Source organism: Denticeps clupeoides, chromosome 14 (genome assembly GCF_900700375.1).
Source record: "Denticeps clupeoides chromosome 14, fDenClu1.1, whole genome shotgun sequence".
Taxonomy (NCBI): Eukaryota; Metazoa; Chordata; class Actinopteri; order Clupeiformes; family Denticipitidae; genus Denticeps; species Denticeps clupeoides.
Window position 1 is genome coordinate 3,532,125 of NC_041720.1, and position 21,704 is coordinate 3,553,828.

General features: G+C 49.3%; 1 protein-coding gene across 2 annotated transcripts in view; it reads left to right on the forward strand.

Annotated features, from left to right (window-relative positions):
- The window catches only part of rev3l (REV3 like, DNA directed polymerase zeta catalytic subunit), a 40,551-nt gene that overhangs the window by 866 nt on the left and 17,981 nt on the right, over positions 1–21,704 (forward strand). For both annotated transcript variants that reach the window (XM_029002354.1, XM_029002353.1), the window contains exons 2-8: positions 15,087–15,276; positions 15,808–15,882; positions 16,518–16,678; positions 19,062–19,203; positions 19,294–19,388; positions 19,856–19,960; positions 20,043–20,127. In XM_029002354.1, coding sequence (XP_028858187.1) covers positions 15,087–15,276; positions 15,808–15,882; positions 16,518–16,678; positions 19,062–19,203; positions 19,294–19,388; positions 19,856–19,960; positions 20,043–20,127 — 853 coding nt within the window. The remainder of the gene's footprint in view (positions 1–15,086; positions 15,277–15,807; positions 15,883–16,517; positions 16,679–19,061; positions 19,204–19,293; positions 19,389–19,855; positions 19,961–20,042; positions 20,128–21,704) is intronic.

Below are 21,704 nucleotides of genomic sequence, written 5' to 3' on the forward strand. Positions count from 1 at the left end.
ACGCCGCTGTGCACACGTGCACACGTTTTGCACTTTGGTGACATTTAAAAAAAAAAAAAAAAGAAAAAACAGAAGGAGGAAACGCTGGACGGCCGCAAGGATCCGTCAGTGTGACGCCGGTGACATTAACCCAAGTCTTTTTGTGCTCAGGACGTTTCTCTCTGCACGTGCGCGACTGATAGACCTGCAGATCCTTTCCGAGCTCTGGAGGATCATGCAACTGGATGGAGGCACCCCTGACTACATCATTTATTTTATTTATACATATATATATATATATATATGATCATGTTTATTTGTAGTCATCTACCACGGACAGATTATCGGCATTTTAATTGAAAGACTGTTGATGTTCACAATGCCGACATTTAGAACGCATCATAAATGTCCTTTCCCATGCGTGGCATCATCCGTCCACTTTCGACCGCGGACGTGGACTCTCTGGTCCCGTCTGTCTGTGGCATTTCCAAATCGTTGCTGGCGGCTTTTAATAAAACATTCTGCCGGTGACCAAATGTCGGAAAATACAAGAAGGCTCCACCATCTGGTTGGTATTAAATAATCCCCCCCCCCCCCCCCCCCCCCCCCCCAATTTGTATTTTCATAATTTAAGATGTGGGTCGGAGCTCGTTGGCAAAAAAAAAAAAGGTCAAAGTTTTGAACCGTCCACCGGTTACGTTATTCACCAAGACACCTGGAAATTCCTGCATCCGGGGGGGGGGAAGAGAAGAGAATACCCCATTAAAAGACCTCCTAAACCCTGCGCCAACACGCCTTCGGCCATTTGAAACCACGTTTCCTCTTCTACCGTGGTTAGTTCTCTCAACGTTCTCTCTACGTTGTCTCTACGTTCTCTGTGGTATAACAGATAAGATCCTGTTAGTTGGTTTGGGACCCGCCTCACCTGTGTGCTTGGGTTTGGAGGCCTGTGGTGTGTTGGGGGAGGGGGGTGTCTCCGTGACCAATTGCCTTGAATGAGGGGGTCAAGCGGCGAAGCACAGAGAGAGCCGGACCCTCCCTCCCCCGTCTCATCTCACCGGGGAACGCTAAAGCCCCGCGAAGGAATTCCTGCGCGGGTCCATTAACGGGATAATGAGGGGTCCGGAACCCGGGCGACTCGTTAGTCCGCTGGTCTCGTTCCGTGGGCGTCGCCCTCGCTGTATTTGGCGCCGTAATCCGTGATGGGGATTTCAGAGGTCGGCACCGTCTGGAGCGCATTGTCCGTGGCGAGCGGCGGGGGTGCGAGGCGGCTCGGTGCCGCGGCTAATCCTCCGCTCTGATGTCATTGTGTGGGGCGCAGGAAGCGGAGGTCCCCGTCGAGGTTGATTGCAATTACCTGGTTAAAAGGGCCGTTTGAAGCCGGGTGGCCGTGGGAGGGTCTCGCCGCTCCAGGTCCCGTCTTCTTTACGCTCATCTGATTTTGGTGGAGACTCTGGGGGGGCTTTGACACTTCCAGGGCCCGGTGGAAAATTGAGGGTACACGCGGTGCACAAAAGCCCAGGTTCCAAAGTGCTAAAAAGTTAAAGTGAAATGATTGTCACGTCATACGCAGCACACACAGCTACACGGCAGCACAGCACACGGTGACACAGTGAAATTTGTCCGCTGCATTTAACCCATCACCCTGAGTGAGCAGTGGGCGGCCATGACAGGCGCCCGGGGAGCAATGTGTGGGGACGGTGCTTTTTGCTCAGTGGCACCTTGGCGGATCGGGATTCGAACCGGCAACCTTCAGGGTCACTTCCTTAACCGCTAGGCCACCACTGCCCCAGGCCACCAGTGCTCCAGGGCGGATTTTTGTTTTTCCGCATGTCTGTGTGGAAGGAAAAGTTAACCACTTTACTGTTCACCCAACTTCCAACCGGACCTGTAACCCCAAACGCGTCCTACGCGCAACAATGGCGGACTACGCGTGCACGTTCGCGCTGCAGAAGCGACAAGAAGTCCTCTCTACGGTGAACACTTCACCGCGGGGCAGAACCGGATGCCAACCAAGGGGAGTGGCGAGTTACAGCGCCACCTACAGGCGTCGTCTCCGTATGGACACCTTGTTGGTTCCGTCACCCACGGCCATGCTCGCTACTCTTATTTAGGCGTCTTAGCCAGAGATGTACTGGCCGGCAGGGGGGGTTGCCTTTGTGCCGTGCTCGGTCGGCGGCGCTCCCGGGCCTTTTGTTTGCGGTTCTCGGCCCTGCCCTTGCTGCAGTGTCCCAGTCGGCGGTGATTGATGGCTTTAATGGCGAGTCGCCTGAGCCCGGCGAGGCGGTTTGGGCGCGTGCCGAGGTTGTGGGGCCGCCCGGCCTGGTCGTTTACCTGAACCGGACTCGCCGCAGACGCCGCTTACTAACGCATGCTCCCTGATCCCAACACGCTCACACCTTTTTTAAAAATAAGGAACCACAAAGTGACGTTTTATTTTATTTTTTAAATCTATCGTCGATGCTGCGATGTGCTTCTGTAGTTGTGATTAACGCTCCCTTCGTTACAGCTAATTACAGGCCGCAGTGACGTGCACATCCTGCTCTGTGCGTGGAAGCAGGGCCACAAACTGTGTGTGTGTGTGTGTGTGTGTGTGTGTTGCTTCCCAGTCAATGTGCTTTTATGACTGGGGTGGTGCTCCAGCGTTAATCTCAGCCAAGGTCACAGCTCTTTAAAGGATCGCCGTGGCCCACTAACCGCCTCTGGGAACAGTCAGATCTCGACTCTGCGTTATGTTCACGCCGCCAAATGTCATATTAATCATGTAAAAGTTAATAATAATGAAAAGAGAATCACCGATAGGTCCAGAAGTTGTCTCTGTATGAATAAAAGTGAAAGTGAAGTGGTTGTGCAACACTGCAGCACAGCACACAGTGACGCAACAAAAAGGCGCCCGGGGAGTGGCTGAGTGGCACCTCAGGTGGATCTGGATTCGAACCGGCAACCTTCAGATTACCAGACCGCTTGCTTTTTATGTTCCGTTGAACTCCCCTACCGCTAAACCTGTCTGCCTTTTCCGTTTTTCCGGCGCTTGCGTTTGTCGGACGTGAGCTGATCGATAATCGACACGCCGGGGGTACGTTCGGCGCCGGTCAACATGTCTGCGGCCGGCGGACTGATGTGGCAGAGTCGGCCCAAGCGTTAAAATGGCACCAGGAGTCTCTGGCAAAAAAAACGATGGTGCCACTGAGGTGCCACTGAGCAAAGCACCGTCCCCACACACTGCTCCCCGGGCGCCTGTCATGGCTGCCCACTGCTCACCAAGGGTGATGGTTAAATACAGAGGACAAATTTCACTGTGTGCTGCTGTGTATCACAAGTGACAATCACTTCACTTTATCTAAAAACATGAACCATCTTCTGAACATGTGCTACATACGGTCTACGTTTATTTATCACGCTGTATAGGTACGGTGGCAATGACTGTTTTAACAAGTGCTTGTTGGCAACATTTATTTAAAAAAAAAAAAAAAAAAAAGTATGAAAATATCGGTCATGCTGTGCCGACCAATCGGGACTCAAAGTGCAGGTGGCGTTTCGCCGTTGCGCACACGTTCCCATTCTCACACTGCAGCGAGAGGGTTTTTGCTTGTTTTCTCATTCCGCTCATTGAGACGGGCGGCCCGGTGTTTTCTTCTAGAGCCTGCTGACGTAAGCCTCTTTCTGGAACGCCTCTGGAGTTAAATCTGCCGTTTAGCGATTCCGTGTCTGGAACGTCTTACGCTGTTTTTTTTTTTTTTTTTTTTTTTTCTGTCATTGTTCTGCGCTGAATGAAAGTCGTGTTATTTCAGGGTTGGGGGGGGCGGGGGTTCTAAAAACAGCCTCATGTTGGGGTTTTTCTTCTGACAGAAGCTTTCTTCTGACAGTACTGCAGTAATACGAGCAGCATCAATAATTAAAATCAATATTCAAATGCACCAGCTAGATGAGTGCCGGCTTCCCTGTGTCGACTGTATACGTTTTCCTTCTTTTTTTTTTTTTTTTTTCCAATCACGCTCCCTCTCGCTCTAAATGCGCCAATCGTCTCTCTCCACTGCGCCCGTGATGTGTGGCGGAGGAACGCCATGAATACCAAATTCAGACGGGCTGGAGAATAAAAGGCATGGGCCGGCATGAGATTTTTAAAGGCCAGCAAAATAATCACGTTGTCATAGTATTACGATGCAATAAACAAAGCATACTAGATTATTTTTACACAAACATAAATGATATTTGGAACATTTAATAGATGTGTGCGTTTAAGTGAAATTAAGTAGCCTCTTACCACCAATGCTGCGGGACGCTAACCTCGTACCGGCAACGCTGTTGGTGCTAGAGGCTAGCCTGTTACGACAACGCTGCAGGATGCTAGCCTCCTACCGGCAATGCTGCAGGATGCTAGCCTCCTACCGGCAATGCTGCAGGATGCTAGCCTCCTACCGGCAATGCTGCAGGATGCTAGCCTCCTACCGGCAATGCTGCAGGATGCTAGCCTCCTACCGGCAATGCTGCAGGATGCTAGCCTCCTACCGGCAATGCTGCAGGATGCTAGCCTTTTACCGGCAACGCTGCGGGATGCTAGAGGCTAGCCTGTTACGGGCAGCGCTGCGGGATGCTAGAGGCTAGCCTGTTACGGGCAATGCTGCGGGATGCTAGCCTTTTACCGGCACCGCTGCGGGTGCTAGAGGCTAGCCTGTTACGGCCAATGCTGCGGGATGCTAGAGGCTAGCCTGTTACGGGCAACGCTGCGGGATGCTAGAGGCTAGCCTGTTACGGGTAACGCTGCGGGATGCTAGAGGGTAGCATGTTACGGGCAACACTGCGGGATGCTAGCCTCCTGCCGGCAACACTACAGGTGTTAGCCACCTACCACCAACACTGCAGTACGCTAACCTCCAACGGGCAACGCTGCGGGATGCTAACCTCCAACGGGCAACGCTGCGGGATGCTAGCCTCCTACCGGCAACGCTGTGGGTGCTAGAGGCTAGCCTGTTACGGGCAACGCTGCGGGTGCAAGAGGCTAGCCTGTCACGGGCAACGCTGCGGGATGCTAGAGGTTAGCCTGTCACGGGCAACGCTGCGGGATGCTAGAGGTTAGCCTGTCACGGGCAACGCTGCGGGATGCTAGAGGTTAGCCTGTCACGGGCAACGCTGCGGGATGCTAGAGGTTAGCCTGTCACGGGCAACGCTGCGGGATGCTAGAGGTTAGCCTGTCACGGGCAACGTTGCGGGATGCTAGAGGCTAGCATGTTACAGGCAACACTGCAGGATGCTAGCCTCCTGCCGGCAACACTACAGGTGCTAGCCACCTCCAACGGGCAACACTGCAGTACGCTAACCTCCAACGGGCAACGCTGCAGGATGCTTGCCTCCTACCGGCAACGCTGCGGGTGCTAGCCACCTACCACCAACGCTGCGGGTGCTAGCCACCTACCACCAACGCTGCGGGTGCTAGCCACCTACCACCAACGCTGCGGGTGCTAGCCACCTACCACCAACGGTGCGGGACGCTAGCCTCCAACATGCAACGGTGCGGGATGCTAGCCTCCTACCGGCAACGCTGCGGGTGTTAGCCGCCTACCACCAACGCTGCGGGACGCTAACCCCCAACGCTAGCCTCTTATCACCAGTGCCAACTGACTGAAGTTTGCATCCCTGCCATGGTTTATATTTAAAAAGCAGCAGACAGTGGGTGCATTTCACATGGCCACCATGTTTGCTTGTTTGCCACTTGTGTCTGTCTGCCTGCTGTAGTGTTTCTATATGCCACTTGTCATCTCCTCTCTATGTCCCTAAGCTCCGCTCTGAGGCTCTGTTGTGACAGACGGCTCCTGCTGGGCCCAGTGCAGCATGGCGGCTGTATGCATACATCAATAGGACATACACACACACACTGCCAATATACAGACGCTCACACGCTGCCCGTGCATGCACAAACTGTGTTGGTGCTGGTTACTTTTAACCTTTTATGTGCCGTAGCGAAGCTGTGGAATCAGAACACTGGCGTTAAGGAAACATGCACAAATTTGCAGGTCTTTGTTTGCAAGAGCACTTGGATTCCTGAATGCAGTTTCAAGATTTGTTTTGCATCTGAAAACCATTTGATCTTTGTGGAAAAACATGCAAATACAGGTCACTTGACATGTATTTCTGTTCAGTATTTTGCAAATACAAATTACATTCAGTGCGAGCAAGTGTTTTTTTTTTATGGTTGTAAAGTGAAAGGTACAGATGCAAGTATATATGGCACTATTCTGGCTCTATACTTTAGTCAGTGGTAAAGCGGTTCTTTTAAAACATGCTCTTGTCCTATTAAATAATTATACTTCTGTTTATTTGCTTGGGGTAATATGAAAGAGATCTAGTGTTATGTAGCCATTAACCAAAGTGCCATTTTTGTGTATAAAATTAATTTCTGTTGTCTATCGGCGCTACTTTTAACTAGAATCACCAAGCAAAGTCATTGTGATGTAATCGATTATGTTCTGCACCACATCGATGTCGGATCGTCTACGTCTGCATTGCGATGCATCGATTGTGAGATTAATTTCAGCCCCTCTACCAGTCACAAGTGTTCAATTCTAAAAGCGCACAATGCTTTTCAAGATGTACCATTGTGGATTGTTCATGAATGAATCATATTAGTGTGTGCATCCTAATTTCTTGTGCGCATAACACATGACTCCACGTTCGTCACCGCAGTCTACATTTGTGGATTTTGGTTTTGTGCGTGTTTGCAGTGTTCTGATTCCATACGGTCCAGCCAGAAGAGGTCTTACTGACCGAAGCCCCTCCCTCCCACGGCTCCGCCCTTACACCGAGAGGTTGGCGCATGTGGTCCGTGGTGGCGGCACTGTGGTCAGACAGATGTGTGTGTGTGTTTGTGTGTGTGTGTGTGTGTGTGTGAGAGTGCATAGGGAGTCAGAATTGTTTGAATTACACTTCTGCTGTTGTAAAGCCGGATTTGTTCGACGCACAGAAATGCTGCCAGAAGTTACGTAAAAAGAGGCCTTCTGGTGGGTGTTGCAAAATTTCCTAAATAATGGTTCACAGCTTCAAGTTCTTCACAAATCTTTGCATCCGGTTTTTGTTGCTCTGCACCCCTTTGGTCGAAATGAATCACGGGAACATATTGTAGTATTTTTTTTTTTCTTGGCGAGACCTTTTAACCGCTTTCCGTAACCATTTTATAATATTCCACGTTCAGTGGTATTATAACAAGATGGAGGAAACTGGGGGACAGCATCAACTCAACCATGAAGCGGTAGGCCACGTAAACTTTTGCACTCTGGATGCTTCAGCACATCAAGACATTTTGGACAATGTCTTGGGGTGGCACGTAATGTTTACTTCCATAAAATGGACGCGTGTTCCTAACTTTCTCACCATGAAATAAATGTGGATCGTTAGAAATGCGTAAGGCTACGGTGAGTGAGAGTGACGCACAGCTGGAATGGGAGGAGTTACGTGGAGTAAACGCACACACCCGCTCCCTGGTTGCACCATACGCTCGGAGAGCCCGAACAGGCCTCCTCTGGGCTGTTATCGGCCTCGGGGGCGGGGGAAGTCCCCCTCGCCCCAGCCACCTGACCGTTATTTTTAACCTCTGTCCTCTGAGCTATGCTCTCCGCAGATCTGTTTACTTCCATTAGCGCGAGAGAGCGGCGGGCGGCTCTGACCTGGATTCTCCGTCCGGGGGCTTAGACGCGTCCGTGCATGGAGCAGCGTGAGCGCATTGATCAGACACCAGTTCGTGGAACACTTTCTCTCTCTCTCTCTCGCTCACTCACACACACACACACACACACACACACACTCTTTCACGTGAAGTTAACCCAATTCCCATGAGAAGGTGCCAGGCCGATGGCGGTGAACCTTTGGCTCCCTCCAGCAGTGCAGTGAGAGGCTCCCTTGTGCTATTTTGTTAACCATTAACAACCAACACAGGGCAGATGGCATTGTGGGATGTGTTATGGAGATGGAACGTTTTGTATCAATTCAGGTATCTGGACCTTCACTGGTCTAATGATTCGATTCGATTGCGATTATCACGATGTAGCCCATACAGTTTGTACATGGTGACATGATTTACATTTACGGCATTTATGAGACGCCCTTATCCAGAGCGCCTTACAACCAGTAGTTACAGGGACAGTCCCCCCCTGGAGACACTCAGGGTTAAGTGTCTTGCTCAGGGACACAATGGTATTAAGTGGGATTTGAACCTGGGTCTTCTGGTTCATAGGCGAGTGTGTTACCCCCTAGGCTACTACCACCCTTGTCCAGATACATGATGTTTTCAAGAGTTCAGGTCTCGTGCTACAATGATTTGCCACAATGAGCAGAAAAAGGTTCTGTGTTCAGTCCGAACTCCCCTGATGCCACAAACGGCAGAAAACCGCCTGGTTCAGACGTCCTTATTTGGAGAAAGTCTGAGGCCGCTTTCAGACCGAACGCTCAGCGCAAAAGAAAATGCATGAAAGAACACTCTCCCGCTAGGATTCTGTTGGTTGCGCAAAAATATGTCACGGCGTGCAGCGGACACGGTTCAACGAACGACCGCGTTACGGGAACAAGGCCCGCCGAGTGCCGCGGCGCTGTACTCAGATCGGGCAGCTACAGTCACTACCGGCACTGCTTTTTAACTAGAAAATCGTCCAAGCAACGTCATAATGGCAATCGATTATGTTCTGTGCTACATCCATACGGTGTCGTCCACGGTTATACGATTAATTTCAGCACCCCTAATATCTGGACTAATCGGGCTGTTCGTAAAATAACGTTCGGTACGTTAAACTAGTGTAGAATTATTTTAATGTGTCATTTACCAGCAGATGCCGAGAGTTTAGTCCTCTTTGAGGAGCACTGCAATAGGATTTGTCCCATCTGTACTTTCAAATATTGTTCATAATAATAAACAATGTAAAAAAGAACAGGTATCTCACAGACATATACTGCTGCTGCTTAAAAAAAGTTGCACATACGGTATTGGAACCCCAGCATTTCTGGATTCTACTGTAAATAAGACTGTTCTTCAGATGTTTCTCATTGTGGGTCCACTTCTTTTTTCTCAATGTCTTCATGAATCTTTTGAAATGTTCTGTGGCTGCTGGGGAAAGTCCTGGAAGCTGATTTGAAACTGGCAGACACGCTGGTCTGTTTATCTCCCCGGCTCAGCGCTCTGTCTGCTCCGCTCTCACGCGGGGGATGAATGAAAAACGCGGCGCGGCCAGAAGACTGCAAGGTAGCGGCACGGTGCCGCCTTTTCCCCCACCGCGCGAGGCCGAGAAGCACGAAAACAGAATGAAGTCGGCGGCCCTGGGCCTGGTTTCTTGCTGGAGAAGCCCAGGACTGGTGAAGGTGCCACCTTCAGTCCAGCCTGCACCAACTTGTCTGGTTGAAATTTGAATAATAATCCGCAGGGTTCCCACGGGTCGGGTCATTTCCGGAATGTCAGGGAATCAGTGGCGGTCTTGGCTTTGCTCAAAGCCTCATGTAGAATGTGCAACAAATAAATGGTGGTAGTAGCCTAGTGGGTGACACACTCGCCCATGAACCAGAAGTCCCAGGTTCAAACCCCACTTACTACCATTGTGTCCCTGAGCAAGACACTTAACCCTGAGTGTCTCCAGGGGGGGACTGTCCCTGTAACTACTGATTGTAAGTCGCTCTGGATAAGGGCGTCTGGTAAATGCTGTAAATGTAGAGGACGTGAGAGATGGAGTCGAGGTTTCAACATGCCAAGCAGCCTGTGTTCTACAACAATGACTTTTTAATTCTGTAACCACACTCTGCCCAGCACCCGAACGTTATATTATTCGGTTCCGTTTTTCAGAGTGTTTTTTTTTTTTTTTTTTAAATGAGTCTGCATCCCAGAAGCATCGCAGTTTCGTTTTCTCTGGGCACTTGTGAGTTGACTTTGACTTAAATCCATGCTGCATGGAAGGCCAGTTTTAGCTCCTCTAAATCACGATAAGTTTCTCCGACTGGCAGCCACTTTATTTTTTAAACTTTCAACTTTACCATTAAACTTCGAGGCCAGGTGGAGTTGTTCACACACGTGTAGGTTTAGCATGGCCTTGGGTCTGTCGTATCTCTTATATTGTTATGATTGTGCAACGTTGCCTGGCAACTGCACATTACATTACGTGTTGTACTTGCATAACATAACTGTATCTGGCAAAAAAATAAAATAAAATAAAAGTTGGCGGATGGCCGTCACTTTGCATTGAGACTGGATAGACTGGACCAAGCGCAGCTGATTTCCACCGTGAGTACGTGCCCAATGCCACTGGCTAGTTTAGTGTGTCGTAAAAAAACGACCTAGTCGCACACCGGCGGCAACGACTTGCATAGGCCTGGGCTTGAGCCGCTGATCCGCGAGCATGACGGTGACCTCCATTTGCACAGAGACACGCCCCCATTTCAAAACGCGTTAAAAATAGTCGTGGACGGGCCCATTTTGCTGAGTAACAGCCCTGGGTTTTTTTACGGCAGCATGCTCGGCAGTCTGTAGGGTGGTAGTGAACCAGAAGACCCAGGTTCAAATCCCACTTACTACCATTGTGTCCCTGAGCAAGACGCTTAACCCTGAGTGTCTCCGGGGGGGGGACTGTCCCTGTAACTACTGATAATGGTGTCTGATAAATGCTGTAAATGTAAATGTCTGGCTTTCCGATCCTTCTGGTAGTGCTACTGTGACACCGCTAGCGGGATTCAGTGTCACGCTGGGTAAACGGACTAATCTTGGTGCCGAGGGTACGTCTTAAGTAACTCAATTAAGTGTTGCGTTGAGTCCAGGCCGTCTCCTGGGGTATTTCTATCTTGTAAGTGTCTGATGGCAAAACCCTCCCGATGACCTTCCTCGTCCTCCTCGGCTCAACCACGCGGCCCGTCGACAGAGTCCGCTCGGCCGGAGACAGAAATAGCAGCGGTCTGAAATCCAGCTGAGTTCAGTCACGGCCCCTCCCCCTCTCGACACGCCCGTCCTGCCCTGACTCCTCCCACCCGGCACCAGGCCAGCGGTACGGTTTTTCCCCGCCCAGCTGGAAGACGGAGGTCCCTCTGGGATTCTGGGTAATTGGTTTAGTCGAGGGGCATAAATTTCTTTTTTTTTTTTTCCTCTGCATCTCCTCAAGTGATTGCGCTCGCCCGGACCTCCTCTAAATTAATTTCGGAGGCGGATGATTACGGAAAATCCTTTCGGGGGGGGGGGGGGGGAGCATTTTCAGAGGAGCCGTCATTGTCACTCCCTTCACCACAGCCTTTTTTTTTTAATTTTTATAATTATTCTTCATTTTAAGATTTCTATCTGTAGCAAACAAACACGCCTATTGACGCGGACCGGTTGCATTGTGAAGCCCATTATTGAATTAGCCGGCAATAATCATTTTGCCGGGCTGATGCCGCACTTCGGCACCATCTGTATACCTTTTAGCAATTTATCTACGTTCTGCTTGTACGTCCAGCTTAATGATTCTCAGAGCAACGCTGCGTAGCGTTGAGATTTGTACAAATCTCCCATCTGGAAGACGTACCGGCCGGCCCTTGCTGAGCCGCGGCGCACGTGCCATCGACTCTCCTGTCGCCTCGCGGCCCTTGCGTCTGTCATCTCACCAGCTCGGGGATGAAAGATCCGGAACAAAGAAGCCCGCCCCTCTCCCTCCGTCCGCCTCGGCCCCTCTGCGGCGGCCTGCTGTAACGACTTGAATAGCCGCGCCGCGGAATCTTGCGGCGCCGGCCACGCCGGCCTCGTTACCGGGCGCCGTGCGAACATGGCTGACGTCTGCTGAGTGGCCACCGGCCTGACGTGCCGGGAACGCTGGGAACGGCGGCCTTTGCACCTCTTGTGTCGCAGATCTCTAGTGCCGGTTGTCCCATGGAGGGACGTTTAAAGATTATGAGCTGTCATCATGCATTATGACGTGGGTGGATCAACTCTCGATTGAACCAGCGACTTGGAAGTAGGGATGGGCGATTATATGGAATTATATTGCAGGTAAGGTAAGAAGGTCGATCACAATAAGTAAGGTTCAAGATTCGAGATTGGTTTATTGTCAGTCCCCCCCCATAGTGCAATCGTAAAAGAAAAATATATATATATATATATACACACACTGAACTGAACTATACTAACTAAAACTTAAATACTGTACAGGTTATATCTATAGGAGAAAAAGTACAACTTTTCTGTACAATGAGCAGGTCGAACAGGACGTAACTGGACAACATCGTGTAGGACGCTTGTAAGTGGAAATGTTGGATATTTCAAACATGTGCAAAAAGAGCAGAGTTGATGAGTGCAAAAAAACAGGCGCATAAGGCTGGAAGTGTATTGTTGGTGTTCTGGTGACGCCGGTGCATTGAGGAAAAAGGCCACAGGTGGGCTGGAGGTTTCAGCAGGAGGAACACTGGAGCGGTTTTAAAAACCATTTAACTCGTTTTTGCACCCTCACTAACCATCTCTCTTCAACCCCCTTTGGACATTGACCATCTAAAGCAGGAAGTTTAGAAACTTTAAGGCGAGCAAAACGGTAATCTTTCCACGTGAAATCCCGTCAGCGCTAATGGCCACTATAAAAAGTACAAGCCACGTCAAGTACAAGCCAGTTCAGAGCCAAGCATGGAGCAGCACCATCCTACCTCACAGCCCTTATTACACCTCGCACTGCACCTGGTATACTCCGAGCCTCCAGTACTGCTCGCCTGGTCCCTCCATCTCTGAAGGTAAAAGGAAGACGCTCATCTAGACTCTCTCCCTCGGTGGTGGAATGAACTTCCAGCTCAGTCACTGAGCACCTTCAAACGTCAGCTCAAGATCTTCCTCTTTAGAGAAGATTTAGATGAACTTGTAACCTTCTTATTGTCTGACTTCTGTATAGAAACTAGAACAGAGTGAATAAAACGATTTGTATTCATAGTTGGGGGTCCTAGTGAACCAGAATTTATCACTTCATCCATGGTAACATGGAAGCACGTTGTAAGTCGGTCTGGATGAGGGCGTCTGCCAAATGCCTTAAATGTAAATGTCTCTCGTCCTTTCTCCTCCTCCAAGTCTCCTCTCTCTTCATCTGTCTCTCCCCCAACTCCTTCTGCTCCCTCCTTCCCCGGTCGTACTTGTTTTTCCTCCTCAGCCCGGACCAGCTGGGTAAAAAGACTCTCTTGTTTATATGTCCCCGCCGTGTGTGTGGGGTTTGTGCTTGCCAACCATGTTGCCTAGCAACTGCAGCAGCAGCAGCAGCAGCGCTCTCTCTCCGTTACGGCTAAATGTTACACACACACACACACACACACACACACACACACACGCGTGCCGAGTGTGCTCTCTCTGCGGTCTTTTGTGCGACTGCTGGTCGGTGAACGTGTCCCCCGCGCCGCCCGCCTTTATCTCCGCCTCTCACCTCCCGGCACCGTCTCCCGTAGCGGGTCGCCGCCGTCCCCTTCTTTTGTTTTAGACGGTGCCGCCGAGAGGCTGCGTGCACCGTGCCGATCGCCGGTGTCCCCAGGAGACTCGTCAGGATGAGCGGTCTTCTCTCTTCTCCCAGCGTTCTGCTTTGAGAAGGACAACTTTGTGGTGACGACGATGATGATGATGATGATGATGATGATGATCCAGATTGCTATTTTATGAAACATGACGCTACACAACATGCAAAAGTCCAAATGGATCCGGTTTCTTTTTTTTATTTTTTCCCAGTTGTCGTTGGTTGGACAGCCATTCAAATGAAAACCAGAACTGTAACAGAGCAGGTGCTGGAGAGACCAACGGGTCTTTCTCAAATTGCCGTTCGGTGGAGCCATTTGTGGCAGTTGGTGGTTGGCCAGCCAGTCCATCGCTTTCCTTTTGCACAATCTGATCCAGAATGGTGCCACATGGCGTCTCGCACATCAAAGCACCGTCTCTCAGATGGCCAGGGACTCGAATGGTGCCGGGGAGTTTTCCTGCCGTCCCCCGGGGTGTAGACAGACGGGCCGTAAGTGCGCTGCGGTGTCTGGTGGCCGCGCTGTCTTCTACCCGCTTGTGGTGTTGAAAGTGTGCATCAGAACCTGGTAACGGTTCTTAGTTCCGTGTGTCCCTGTATCGCTGTCCCTGCAAGTCACTACTAACCACAATGTCATCCACCCTATAATGTAGGATGGTAGTGGCCTAGTGGGGTAAGTCTCTCACCTCTGAACCAGAGGACCCCGAAGTCCCAGATTCAAAGCCCACTTACTACCATTGTGTCCCTGAGCAAGACCCTTAACCCTGGTTTGTCTCTGAATGGTAGTCCCCTGAGCGTCAAAATGAAAGTCATTGTCATTGTGATGCACAGCACACGGTGCACACAGTGAAATGTGTCATCTGCTTTTAACCATCACCCTTGGTGAGCAGTGGGCAGCCATGACAGGCGCCCGGGGAGCAGTGTGTGGGGACGGTGCTTTTGCTCAGTGGCACCTTGGCAACCTTCTGATTACGGGGCTGCTTCCTTAACCGCTAGGCCACCGCTGCCCCCAAAAAACTTGCTTTGCTGCTGTCCCGTGTCGCTTGAGCCTTGCCGTGGCCCGGGTTTGCAGGGATGAACGGTTTACGCTCTTATTCTTTTGAGCTTGTAAGGTGACCTCATAGGCCACCAGTCTCGCGGCCCCTCAGTGATTTAGCTAATGGTGCAGTTTACACTGCGAGCGCCAGTGATTTACGGCTATGGCTTTTAATCAGTCACTCTACGGGCAGATGGCAGGTTGCTGATGGTGTGTGTGTACTGAGGAAAAAAACCAACACACACACAGTAAATAAGAGCAGTTTAATGAAGTTAAAGCACTGATTCCTAGGACTGAGAGTCAGAGCGCTTAATATTTTGGGCGTGGCCCTTTACATTAAGACGTGTATTGTGAGCAAGCGCTGCACGCGGTGAAACGTGTCCTCTGCTTTTAACCAGCACCCTTGGTGAGCAGTGGGCAGCCATGACAGGCGCCCGGGGAACAGTGTGTGGGGACGGTACCTTCATCATGGGGACCCCAGTTTGGGATTTTGAACCGGCAACCTTCCGATTACGGGTCCGCTTCCTTAACCGCTGCCCCAAACGTGTGTACATTCTTGCATTTATGACTTTGGAATTAAAACGGTCGTTGGTGTGTTGGATGCCTTACAGGACAAAAGACGTGTCTCCACCTCCATGGAATTTTCCCGTACATCTACGTTCCGTACGATGGCTTTGGTCAGCAGCCCGAGCGCTACCTGCGGCAGGTGGCCTTCAGCATTGACCGGGCCCTCAACGTCTCCATGGGCAACCCCTCTTCCAACGCACAGCACATCTTCAAGGTGGCGCTAGTCTCTGGCATGTAAGTAATTTAGCGACCGCATCTTCGCGAGAAGAAATGCGGTTTGCATGCACATGGCTTTCGGTGACTTTCTTTTTCTTTTAAGCTCTTCTGTCACCTGTCTAGGGTGGAATGATTCTTGAAAGCATTCACGTTTTACACATTTTATAATGTTACAGCCTTATCCCAAAATGGATTAAATTCTTTTTTCCCCTCATAATTCCACACACAACACCATAATAGTTTGGCAAATTTATAAAAAATAAAAAAAGAGGATTTTTAATCATTAATGTATATATTCAAACATAATTCATTGTTTTATTAAGCCCTCACATGGTCAGAATTGTACACGCAGGCTCCAGTATGCGCAAACAATCAAACAAATATTTGTTTGAATGTGTCTCTTAGAAACACATCAACCAGACAAATTTCCTAATATGGCGGAAATCACCGAAGAGCAACCTAGTTTGCTGTCTGCACAAGGAGTTGCAGACACGTGCATTCGAGGTTGTTGATGCACTGACTCACGTCTCGTGTTTCGTCTGCCCGCAGGCCGTTCTATGGGTACCATGCCAAAGAGAAGCCTTTCATGAAGATTTACCTGTACAACCCGCAGATGGTTAAGAGGTGCGTGTTCAGTAGCCACGTTGGTTCGGGTTCGGCAGCACGCGCATGCGCGTGCATTGGCCAGACCATACTTGCATGCTCACCATACTAGTCCGTGACTCTCTGTTCACCAACATTCATCTTGGTCCCCACATTGCAATGCATCTCATGCCATACGCTAATAATAATAAAGTGGCGTGATTGCACAGCACACGGTGCACACAGTGAAATTGGTCCTCTGCATTTAACCCATCCCCCTGAGTGAAAAGTGGGCAGCCATGACAGGCGCCCGGGGAGCAGTGTGTGGGGACGGTGCTTTGCACAGTGGCACCTCAGTGGCACCTTGGCGGATCGGGATTCGAACCGGCAACATTAACCGCTAGGCCACCACTGCCCCGCCGAACACAGCGTGAGCATTAACCTTCTCGCAGTTCACGCTGCGTCTTTCAGAGCGGCGGTGTCAGAACTCTCCAGGAAACCCGTCGGAACTGCTTTGTTCTGTGTTCCTGTTCCAGCATGCCCCACTGAACATTTGAATGAGGACTGATTGAGACAATCTTTAAAAAAAAAAAAAAAAAAAACGCTGAAAGCGTCAGTCTTAACTGTGTTTGCTTTGCTTTGAATTAATGAACGTTATGCGTGTGTGTGGCACACAGGGTGTGTGAGCTGTTACAAGGAGGTGCCGTGATGAACAAGAGCTTTCAGCCACATGAAGCCCACATCCCCTACCTGCTCCAACTTTTCATCGACTACAACCTGTATGGCATGAACCTGATCAACCTGGCGGCCGTCAAGTTCCGCCGGAGCCAGCGGAAAGGTACGGAAACACAGCGTGACTGGAGTTAGGTCCACAGATCAGTCATACAGCACACGGTGCACACAACAAAATGTCTTTTCTGCATTTAACCATGAAAGGCCATGAAAGGAGCTGCGTGTTGGGACAGTACTTTGCTCAGTGGCACCTTAGTGGCACCATGGCGGTAAAGGAATTCGAACCAGCAACCTTCCGATAATCCACTACCTTACCCGCTAGGCCACCAAATACAGTACCGGCTGCTTGCGTGTATGAATGTGTGTTATGGGTGGTAGTAACCTAGTGGGTAACCAGAAGACCCGGGTTCAAACCCCAACTTACTACCATTGTCTCCCAGAGCAAGACACTTAACCCTGAAATTCTCCAGGGGGGGGACTGTCCCTGTAATTACTGTCCCTGTAACTACTCTGGATAAGGTAAATGCCGTAAATGTTATGCAGCCTTGAGGGTCTATCAACAACTTTGTGTTTATTTCCTGTGACCTCAACCCTCAAAAACACAATTTCTCTGTTACCTACTGTAATAAATATTTCATGAATGTTACAAAAATTGACACTGTCCCTGAAATAAATGTTGTTTATTAATGTTTATTTTCTTGTCGAGGATTCACTGTAATATGGCAAGCATCCGGGTTTCCTTGTTCCATTCATAGTAGCTACGTTTTGTAATGGTCTGTTGAGGGAAGATGCCTGCTGTTTTGCAAGACACCCATCACAGTTCATCAGGAATGTTCTGCCGTCGAACTCTGGCCTGTATACTGATGAGGGTAAAGACCTGTATGGGAATAACATAACTGTTCATGCTCAGTTTGTAAAATTAACAGTGGGTATGAACTGACCTATGCACCAGATGACTGCAAAGAAATGTAAATTAGAGCCTCAGTTTAAATTAAATTTCATGGTTATTTGTTTGCAGGGGAGAGTTCAGTTTTGTTTGGCCAGAGATAAACTTTTTTTTTTTTTTAAATGAAATGGCAAGTTAGGAAAATGTTTGATTTCTGCTGATTGTTTTGCCTGTTCGCACAATAACTCATGTATACATTAAAACTATTATGAGAAATATGAAGAATTTCTCATAATAGATGCGTTTTAAATCTGAATTTTGCCGGGTCAGAACTGTTCGCCGATCAGCGTATAAGCAACCTGTCTGGTTTAACCCTGCAGTCTTGTCATAACGATTTTTTTATTTTTTTTTTTGGTCTCTTTCATAATATTTAATACAATTCCAGTATCATCTGTAATGTGAAGTGCAGCTTTGTGTGTGTGTGTGCGCACCACAGCAGTGACGTGGTCCATGGACGGACCAGAAATCCCTGCCATTGTAGATTGTCAGCTCTCCCTGATCCCTTACAGACCGCTTCAGACACACCATGGCTTTGGCGTTTTATTGAGAGTCTGAAATGAAGGCGTAATTACGGCTCTGTTGACTGTTCTCAGCCCCGCCCCGCTTATACTTCGGGTTCTTTTGATCATAGAGATTCCTCTAATCGTGAAATCCTTGGTATTGAGGAGGATGTGTTTAAGAGAATGGAAACATGGAGGGCTCTTATTGACTGACTTAATTTTATAGCCTATTTACTTAGACACCCATGGTGCAATAGGGTTAGAATACATTGGTTGCAATAATTCAGAAATACTCCACATGTTTCATGACTGTTGTCTATGACATAATCATATTATCTCTATCTTGGGAGGGGGAAAAAAAACATGTTTTTGGCTTTATTAAGCTTGGAGCTTCATATACAGTACAGTACTTCTCATTCAATGTGTTTTCTTTATTTTTATGACCATTTACGTTGGTAGATTCTCACTGAAGGCATCAAAACTATGAATGAACACATGTGGAGTTCTGTACTTAACAAAAAAAGGTGAAATAAGTGAAAACATGTTTTATATTCTAGTTTCTTTGCTCTGATTACTGCTTTGCACACTCTTGGCATTCTCTCGATGAGCTTCAAGAGGTCGTCACCTGAAATGCTTCTCCAACAGTCTTGAAGGAGTTCCCAGAGGTGTTTAGCACTTGTTGGTCTAGCTCACCCCAAACCATCTGGACTGGGTTCAGGTCCGGTGACTGTGGAGGCCAGGTCTCCACTTTTTGTTAAGTACATAACTCCACATGTGTTCATTCATAGTTTTGATGCCTTCAGTGAGAATCTACCAACGTAAATGGTCACGAAAATAAAGAAAACACATTGAAGGAGAAGGTGTGTCCAAAACTTTGGCCTGTACTGTATACTTGATTGTCACAGTTTCAGGACGTTTCCTATTCCCATCAGTCCCTGGGTTAGACTTTGACCTTCATATTTCATCATGTTTTTGATTAGCTCTGTGAAAGATCTCGTGAGTGATGGTTTTTCACGTGACTCTTTTGCTTTGTTTAATTGCAGAAGACTCTCTGCTGGCCCCCGGCACGAGGGACACCAGTATCCTGACTGGCGAGAGTCCCTGGAAGTGCCCCGGCGCGTCCAAGCTGTCCGAGAGCATGCTTGGTGGGACCCTCATCCGCTGGGAGGAGGACACCATACCCTGGTGAGTGAGCATTATGGGATTTCATTCTGCTTTGGACCGTTTGTGTATGTGCTTATTCTGGTCTCCCTCTCTCTCTTTGTGTTTCTGTAGTTCTTTGGTTCTGGAGGACGTGGAGAAGATAAGCACATGTGAGCTGGAGGCTGATGCTGTAGCTGCTGACATCCTGAATCGTCTGGAGATTGAGAGTAAAGATTTTGTTTTTTTTTAAATAATAAGAGAACGTAATGGCATGTTCTGTCCATCAAGAATTTGACGCTCTTGTCTACATCGCTACGTTGGGGTGGGTGGGCCGGTTTCCGCCGTCTAGCGTCCCTCGCTGCTCAGCATCGCTGAAAACACGACGCCCGTTTGGAGCTGATCAAAGACCCGCACTACCTACAAGCCCCCGCCTCCGGAGCCGCCACCAACACCGGCGAGGATTCTCTCGGCTCCGGCCCTCAGGGAGCTCATTTGGAAAGGAAGAGCGGGGAGGGGCGGGAAATGGGAGAGAGAGAGAGAGAGAGGGAAAGAGCGAGATGAAAGGAGAATTGCTCAGGAACTCGTGTAGAAATTAGAATATTTAACAACCCTTACTTATTCCCAAAACTGCCTACTTTCAATTATGATTTTTTTTCGCTTGTCTTAATACGGTAATATTTTCCGCGTCCTACAGGTCAGATCGGGAAGAACCCAGGACTGCAGGCCATCTGGGAGGACGAGAAGCAGCGGAGGAGGGACAGAAACGAGTCTTCGCAGATCGAAACTCCGGAGTCCCAGGGTAAGCCCCGAGATTCCCGGCCCCCTGCACGCACGTCCTTGAGAAGATCCGTCCCGAGCTCGTGTTTCTGTTGCTCCTCCAGATCGCGGCCTCCTGGATGTGGTGGAGAGCGAGAAGATTTTCATGAGGAGATTCAAAGAGATACTTCACGAAAATGAATTCAATGTGTAAGTTTGAAGAATATATATATACATGTTTTTAATATGTCTACATGTAGTGTTCCAGGAAGTGGTCGCAACAAATGCGGTCCAGGTGTGGTGCATATTTCATTCTGAATTATTTATTTTTCTGTAATCTGAAGCACATGCTGCTTCCCTCCAAGCACGTACGGACGGCGTCTTTATTCCGTGTATGTTGTTCGGGTGCCCCGAGAGCCCAGCAGAGCGCAGAAAGCTCTCTAGGAAGCATGTGGAGATGGAGGGCACGCGGCCTTCCTGCCGATATTCCTTACATTTACATGCATTTTACATTTACATTTTACATTTTACAACCAGTAGTTACAGGGACAGTCCCCCCTGGAGCAACTTCGGGTTAAGTGTCTTGCTCAGGGACATGATGGTAGTAAGTGGGATTTGAACCTGGGTCTTCTGGTTCGTAGATAAGTGTGTTATCCACTAGGCTACTACTACCATTCCTTCCCTTTCGGGATTTCTGCAGGTCTCGTAGCGACCTAGTTTGTACGGGATTCTGTACTGCAGTGTGGTCGCAAACGTCACATTCACTAGTTCACCCATCAGAACGTCTGAATTAAATTTTGAATTTGAAAGTGAAGTGATTGTCATTGTGAAACACTGCAGCACAGCACACGGTGACACGGTGAAACGTGTCCTCTGTATTTAACCCATCACCCTTGGTGAGCAGTGGGCACCATGACAGGCGCCCGGGGAGCAGTGTGTGGGGACAGTGCTTTGCTCAGTGGCACCTTGGCAGATTGGGGATTGGAACCGGCAACCTTCCGATTACGGGTTCGCTTCCTTAACAGCTAGGCCACCACTGGCCCATTAAAGCGCCAATAACCTGGTCCAAAGTAGTCCAGAATGAGGAAGTAGGGTGTGTGAGAGCTGTCAATCATGGCTGCCCCCCATGCTACATTTTGTACATAAAAACATCATTAAAGCTCATCCTCTGGGTGTCACGAATAACTACACACCAAGGAGAGGTTGGTGTGTAGTCATTTCCTCCTCTCCAATGTACAGATAACCAGCAGGCGTCTGTTTGTGTCGCGTTCGATGTAATTCAGCCTGTAGGACCGATCCTCTGCTCTCTTCGTATGGCCTGACAGTCCAGTAAAGAACATCTCGACTCTTAAAAAGCCTCTTTTATTGTTATCTTTTCCCCCCGCCTGGGACTCCCGGTGTCCTGGAATATGTAAACGTCTCTCCGAGTATAAACACACGCCGCGTCCGAGCGCATTAGCGAGACGGGACCACATAGGTGGAGTTTAGAGAACTCCATCTGGCGCGTCCGCCGGCCCCTTGTACTTGTCGGGGAAGCGATCCGGGAGGCGGCGGCTGTTTGGGCCCCTCCCCTCCCAGGTCGAGATGAGGGCCCGACGTTAATAGAGCACAGTTGGCTCGGTGAGGCCAGATGGCTCGTATTCACGAAGCCCGATACAGGACGAAAAAGTGAAAAATATATCAAATAGAAGTTTGGACTTTGGCAGCGGTTGCGTGCGCCTGCACTCGTGTGACCCCTGCAGAATTCCTCGGTAGGATGAGGTCCGGGCTGTTAACCGGTATGTTTT